At 38.4% G+C, this 7,500-nt stretch overlaps 1 protein-coding gene and 1 pseudogene across 1 annotated transcript in view; one reads left to right on the top strand and one right to left on the bottom strand.

Annotated features, from left to right (window-relative positions):
* The window catches only part of LOC137992761 (uncharacterized), an 884-nt pseudogene extending 397 nt beyond the window's left edge, over window positions 1–487 (bottom strand).
* The window catches only part of LOC137992760 (peptidyl-glycine alpha-amidating monooxygenase B-like), a 33,191-nt gene that overhangs the window by 15,259 nt on the left and 10,432 nt on the right, over window positions 1–7,500 (top strand). Inside the window, exons 10-12 of the mRNA XM_068838266.1 lie at window positions 1,972–2,022; window positions 2,302–2,360; window positions 6,603–7,055. Of these exons, the coding sequence (XP_068694367.1) occupies window positions 1,972–2,022; window positions 2,302–2,360; window positions 6,603–7,055 (563 nt within the window). The remainder of the gene's footprint in view (window positions 1–1,971; window positions 2,023–2,301; window positions 2,361–6,602; window positions 7,056–7,500) is intronic.

The following is a 7,500-nucleotide window of genomic DNA, read 5'->3' as shown; positions in this document are numbered from 1 at the left end:
ATTCTTGAGCTCTTTCTTAACATAATTTGCTGATTCCTGGTCTTTAAACGGTATGACCACACGAACAATGGCTCTTGGTTGTTTGGGCGTCTGTAAGGGCTGCTTATCAACGATTCTAGAATGTAAGAAGGTGTTAATGGTGGAATTTACCAAGCGTTCCGGGTATTTGAGGTGTGCGAAAACTTTCTTTAGGCGATCACACTCTTCAGAGAAAAAGGTCCAGGAGGAAGACGGTGTGCGCGATCAAGCATGGTTGTCAGTAAGCTCCGTTTGTAGCGATTGTCTACATGGCTTTGATAGTGTAATAGTAGACCCGTGTTTGTGGGTTTCACATAAACCTTGGTTTCAATCCGAGGTGCATGGTTGAGTAATTCGGTGCCAAGAAAGGAAGCTTGCCGTTCTTTTCCACCTCCATGGTGAATTTGACCGAAGTGTGGGCGCTGTTGAGGGTATGCAGGAAAGTAGTTGCTGTTGCTAAATCAGACATTACAGTTTATGTCCATCCACACACGTGTGGATGGACATAAACAAAAGGCATCTTCAGTATATAAACACTATCACGAACAGCACGGCGAAGTCCCAAAAGACCTACTGAGGCGATTTAGCATTCTGAAAAAGTGTAGAAATAAGTTCGATTGTTTGGTGAATGAAATTCTTTTCATCAGAGACCTAAAACCCACTCTGAACGTGCAAAGCGATTCAATTCGCGCAAAAGTATTTATATAATGAGCTTCAAACACTGTATGCTAATTTCATGTTACACCTCGCCGCAAACTTTGTAATTTTTAGTTCTCCTTGACAATGGCGTCATGAAGACACCGAAACGTCGGTTTTTATCATTAATTTTTGCCTGTCTTTGCATTTCCAAATCTTTATTGATAAGGATCTGTATTGGGAAAACAAAAATTAATGTACAAGCCGAAAAGGTCTATTAGGGTCAAACCTGGGCATAAGCTACAGGTTAATTATTACAACAAAATAACCAGTTTCCATTTAGCTTTCAAGATATCTCAATAATAATTTGTAGCTCTTAGAGCACTGCACTGGTATTACAGAAGTCACAGCCCATTCTGAAGACTGAGTTGTTCAATCTTTCCTTTCATTATAATTGCTTTTTAGGTACATGTCAAATTCATAACTGCACTGATCCAAAACCATTTTGAGTGAATAATAATTTACACAATGCAGTTATTGCTCTCCATTAATTATTTTTGGTTTGCTACATAAGAGCATGGCTAATAATAATGGTCTGTGGAAATACATTACACAGCCTTGTAAATCAGAAAAATGATTGATTCAGAGTATTCTTTTCACTTCTTGATGACATTGACAATGGCTTACATGCACTCATGAGCTTGATTCCCTTTTACAAACTTAAAACTTTTCTGCTGGAGGATACCTGTGCATCCAAGTATGGAAATACAAACTTAGTACATTAATTCACTGTATTATATGGCAAGTAATTCTCATGACAAATCGAGCACTCTGATTGGCTGGTTTTCGGTCAGGATTTTACAGTACATACCATTACCATGGAAATGGTCTATTTCCTTTTTTTTTTTTTCTTTCGGGAATTTCAAGTTAAGCAAAACAAAAGAAGTTTTATAAAACCAGAATTTCATTTTTTCATAACAACAGTACAATAATAATAGTCTTAGCGAGCAGAATTTAGTTTTACATGTAAAAGGTTACAGTTCAAAGTTTGCTGATCGAAGACAAAGATTATGAACATTCTCCAAGCGGAAAAGTGTCCAATCACTCTAAGAAACGATGCCATATATAATAAACGACGAAGTAACCTCACTTTCCTGGGGCTGTACTGGGAAATACCGGCCCTCTGTCGTTTTTGTACCGACCTTGTGCTGCCACAACCTCTGGCCAATATTCCCCAATATATACGTGTGCAGTTAGGAAGAGGTTAACACTCTACTCTCATATCTTCTCAACTAACTATGCATTTATCTTTTGTAGGCATTCTATCCTATGAAAACAACAGTTGAAATAAGGGCTGGAGATATATTGGTAAGAACTAATTTTCATTTTTTTCACAAACTCACGGCAAGCATCCCAAAAGTGTGACCACAGCACAATTTGTTCAGGCCTTACCTTATGGACTATCCACTCAGACGTTTAACCCATTGATGAGTAATGATTTAAGGGGGGCTTTTCTTGGCTTCTGAACAGAAGGTGCTGGAAAAAGTTTGTGAATCAAGAATTAGTTACAAGTACCAGCTATGAAACTTATGCTTTAGTAGAAAGTTTCATAACAAATCTTTTTTTTTTTCAATTTACTGTTAACAGGCTGCACGCTGTACATATGATTCAGCAGGATATGATTTACAAAAAACTGTTCACATGGGGTAAGCAATAACTAACTAGTCAGATAAAGTTCTGAAAGAGAAGAGTACAATGTATTTCAAGAGAACTTTTGATTAGTTAACAGAAAGTGATCCAGGCAAAGATAAACAAAGGTTTATCTTTTGGAATAGTATTGTGTGTCTGAAATGTTGACTTTCTCACTAAATAATTATATATACATGTAGACATGTGTGTGATAATCCTGCTAAATCAATCAAGTAACTTTAACTCACTGACTCCTGAATGGCTACTGCATGGCAAGTAAAATCATCTGGCGTGAGAGAGTAAAATCTATAAAGTCTCTTTCCTAGTCGTCAATGAACCACCCCCACACTAACAAGTAAAATAATATTGTTTGGCTTAGACAGTGTAAAATCTATTAATTAGGTGATTCCCTGGTTTTGCATTGCGCAACCCTACTGCGCATAATTTCTTGCGTCATTGGTGTGCACATTCGCTTGCGCACATTGATAAATGGCGGATTTTCACTGACGCCAAGATTTATCTGTCAAGGAATGGTTATTTTCTCCTGAATGAGCACGGTGACCCCTTCTTTTTACAGTGCATTTCACAAAACTTTTGACAGGCGATTTGCGAAGTTCGTTGTAAATTTCATAAGTTCGCTTCGAACTTGGGAATTTCAATACATAACTGTCAATCAAATGGCAAACTTTGAAACGAACTTGGGAATTTCGCGCCGAACTTCGTGGGAATGTGGCGAAGTAATTTCACCATCAGGAGTACACAACGAACACTTTTTCTGAATTCATCTGTTATTGACTTACACGATTTGTGGGCATCCGTTAAGACATTTTTGGTTAATATTGAACTACCCTGGGAAATAAATATCCGCTCTTCAGAGCCAGCTAGCAAGAGATTATTTTCCGAGGTCGCCAGCCAGCATCCATTATTTTGAGGCCTTTTCCCATCCAGGAAGGTATACATTTCGCTGTGGGCGCCAGCCAGCGGCATTTATCATAATGAAACCCTTCCCAGCCAGCGATAGTTATTGGAAATTTTCGTTTTGCCAGTAAATAATGCTCTTACGCCCCCCATCCCCCACCCCCGAAATTAAAACCATAGCAACAAGGGCACAATAATAAGACAGCGTGTTCATTTCTCGAAACGAACCATTGTGTGATTTACTTGGAAAAAAAATGCATTATTATTGTGCTGTCATCGCACTATGAGTAACAGACACCAACGCAAGCTCATAAGAGGTCACATCCAGATAGTCTGAAACCAAGGCAACAAGGGCACAATAATAATAAGACAGCGTGTTCATTTCTCGAAACGAACCATTGTGTGATTTACTTGGAAAGAAAATGCATTATTATTGTGCTGTCATCGCACTATGAGTAACAGACACCAACGCAAGGTAGTCTGAAACCAAGGCAACAAGGGCACAATAATAAGACAGCGTGTTCATTTTTCGAAGCGGATGATCGTGTGATTTACTTGGAAAGAAAATGCCTTATTATTGTGCTGTCATCGCACTATGAGTAACAGACACCAACGCAAGCTCATAAGAGGTCACATCCAGGTAGTCTGAAACCAAGGCAACAAGGGCACAATAATAAGACAGCGTGTTCATTTCTCGAAGCGGACGATCGTGTGATTTACTTGGAAAGAAAATGCATTATTATTGTGCTGTCATCGCACTATAAGTAACAGACACCAACGCAAGCTCATAAGAGGTCACATCCAGGTAGTCTGAAACCAAGGCAACAAGGGCACAATAATAAGACAGCGTGTTCATTTCTCGAAACGGATGATCGTGTGATTTACTTGGAAAGAAAATGCCTTATTATTGTGCTGTCATCGCACTATGAGTAACAGACACCAACGCAAGCTCATAAGAGGTCACATCCAGGTAGTCTGAAACCAGGGCAACAAGGGCACAATAATAAGACAGCGCGTTCATTTCTCGAAGCGGTTCATTTCTCGTCCCCGGCAAAAGAATATGCCCTTCACACCTAGGATTAGAATTCTTGACTCCGTAACTAACACCTACGCAAACCTTGAAATGAAAGATTATGTAAAATATCTTAGCTTGATGATTGATTCAAATCTTTCATGGAAATATCACATAGAATCTATCTGCCACAAAATCAGCAAGTCGATAGGAATTATAGCCAAGATTCGACATTATGTCCCGCGTCGTGTTTTACTTTCAGTGTACAACTCATTAATTGTCCCTTACATAACTTATGGTATTTGTGCTTGGGGTATTGTCCCTTGACATTTCAAAGAAAGATTGTAACTTTACAAAAACGGGCCTTACGTCTTTTTTACTTCTGTAAGTCTAAAGAACACACCGTACCCTTCTTTCTCAAATCAAATTGCCTTCCCCTACCTAGCCTATTTTTTAGAGACTGTAGCTATTTACTGTATGATATAAACAGACAGTCAGCACCAGCTAGTATACTCAATCAGTTTGTTAAAACAAGTCAGATTCACAATTACAGAACTAGATCTGTCTCTAGCGACTCGTTTTATTTTAAGTTCTCTAGAACTAATAAAATGTATTCCTTTTTCTCGAGAATTGGTGCCCAAATTTGGAACTCTATTCCTTACTCGATTAAACTACTTAAACGCTCGTTCTTTCGTAAAAAGATAAAGGAATTATTACTAAATTTCTTGCGGTCAGAAGATGATTATGTCGAAATCTCCCGTCTTATTAAGCTATTTAATACTTTAAGTTAGCCTCTTGTCATAATCTTAATGTACTTGTTTTGTTTTAGGTTAGTTCATTCTATTTACTGTGTAACTGTACAGTAATGTCTTTACTGTTATTTAGTCCATCTATAGATAACCTTGTACTTGTAGTATGTTCTCAGTTCTCCCCGCCTCGATTAGTGTATAAGCTTTTTTTCGGGGGGAAAGAAATGTAATTATTTATTTCTAATTTTCAATAAATTTTGTCGTTGTCGTTGTCGTAGATCGTGTGATTTACTTGGAAAGAAAATGCATTATTATTGTGCTGTCATCGCACTATGAGTAACAGACACCAACGCAAGGTAGTCTGAAACCAAGGCAACAAGGGCACAATAATAAGACAGCGTGTTCATTTCTCGAAACGGATGATCGTGTGATTTGCCTGGAGTAGTTTACTTTATGACTATGAAGTTTATCTGTTGTTTTCCGGTTTTGAACGGTGCTGTTTCGAATGGAACCTTAACTTCCGTTTGTGAAGTTTTCTATGTCAAGTGGATTTACATATCCACGGAACTCGGACCGATCTTTCATACTCATCTTTAAAATTACTATTTCTAATAACGCTTTGTGCTATAAAACCCCTGAGATAGGCAACAGAGAAGCTTCGCGACTCGGGCAATTTTGGAAAACTTCCAAAACACTCGTGCAATTAATCCTTAATAGTACTCGGCCCCATGCGATTACCTATACTAATCACGAGGACGGTTTTGGTAATCAAGAGGGCATGATTATTTGATCCTGATTGGTTAAAAGTTGCTTTATATCCAGAGAATGGTATTGGTAATGGTAATGAATTTATATAGCGCATTTCCTATTGGCATATTCAAATGCGCTTTACAAGCAAGTGATCTATGGGTGAGATCGGACATCAGCATATACAGGCGCCGCAAAGAAAGCAAAGTTACAAGACAATCTTCCAGATTCTGACTCTGATGAAACTGCTTTTTTTAACATATAAAACACACTTCAAGCGCTATTTCTGTTGACAGCAAAGGTTTATTGAATTGAACTTTAACGGAAATGAAAGCGTGTCAAGTTGATTGTCATTTGTCGCGGCATTAGTGAACGGGCTTCTCCCCTTTATGTGATAAACATGTAATCGCAATGTGCCCTCGTGCAATTAAGGATTAATTTTACTTGTATTTTCAAAGTTTTCCAAATTGCCCTCGTCGCTTCGTGACTCGGGCAATTTTATGAAAACTTTGAAAATACGCCTAAAATTAATCATTAATTGCCCTCAGGCCCTGCTATTACATATACAAATTAGCCAGTAAAATTAATAAAAGCAATGTTAAAGTGAAAAAACGTTCTATGGTTAAAAAAAGATTAAAAACAAAAGGTTTCGGCTATCAGTCCATAGCCTTTAACGAAAAACGTAAAAGGCTATAGACTGATAGCTGAAAGCTTACGTTTTAAAATCGTTTTTTAACAGAGAACGTTTTTTCACTTTAACATGTCTTATCCTGGTTACAGCTCTATTTTTATGAGCAGTGTTCTCAACCTTTTTATGCTACTATGAATTTCAGGGCATCTAGTCATGATGAGATGTGCAACTTTTACATAATGTACTTCAGTAACGCAGAGCGTCTCAAATATTCTGGCGGTGACTGTGGCGAACAGGATCATCCAGAGATTTTCGGGGATTTTCCTCCAGAATCTGACACTCCTCTTAAACCCATTCCTAGCACAGAGCCTACAGACACTGCAATGTCCAGTGATGATGTGGGAGCTTCCCCTACAGTCATTACACATACCACCAAGCTATATGATGATGTTACAAAGAGTCTACCTATCTATCCTACGGAGAGTGTGCAAGTAAAAGCCACAGAGCTTCAATCCCCTGAGCTCCAGGTTGTCAGCAACTGGCCAAATTTGACTGCTCTGGAAAATTCTAAACTAGGGCAAGTTACAGGAGTGGCAGTAGATTCTAAGGGACAAGTGGTGGTGTTCCATCGTGGCAGCAGAATATGGGATGACAGGTGTGATCATAGTTTGAGTTGCATTTTTGTATTCCTTATTTTTTAACCTAGCTTTTAAAAGATCAAGAGTATGACTTGTGGTAAAGATTCAAAGAAGCCTAGTATTGACAGATTCCAGCAAACCTCGCCTCTAGGTAGCCCATTTAATGTAACTCTTTTAGATTTTTGCGCTGAGATCACATCAAGATATTGCTTTTGTAACTCTCTCCACTGATTCAACAGTGATGTATAACATTCATCAGACAGAGAGATCCAGAGGATGCGTCAAGGAAGTTACAGAGACAATGGGACCCTAGGGAACAAGGGGACAAGGGGACATCCCTGGCCTCCCTTCCAAAACAAAGAAATTATTGTAAATTTCTATTCCTCTTCTAAGTTAAAGTGGCTGTGTCATGCAAAATGGTGTAATTTCATGACACCCAAAATGCCCAAAAAGTACAATGAC

Source organism: Montipora foliosa, chromosome 2 (assembly GCF_036669935.1).
Source record: "Montipora foliosa isolate CH-2021 chromosome 2, ASM3666993v2, whole genome shotgun sequence".
In the NCBI taxonomy this organism is placed as follows: domain Eukaryota; kingdom Metazoa; phylum Cnidaria; class Anthozoa; order Scleractinia; family Acroporidae; genus Montipora; species Montipora foliosa.
This window is presented reverse-complemented; position numbering and strand designations above follow the sequence as displayed.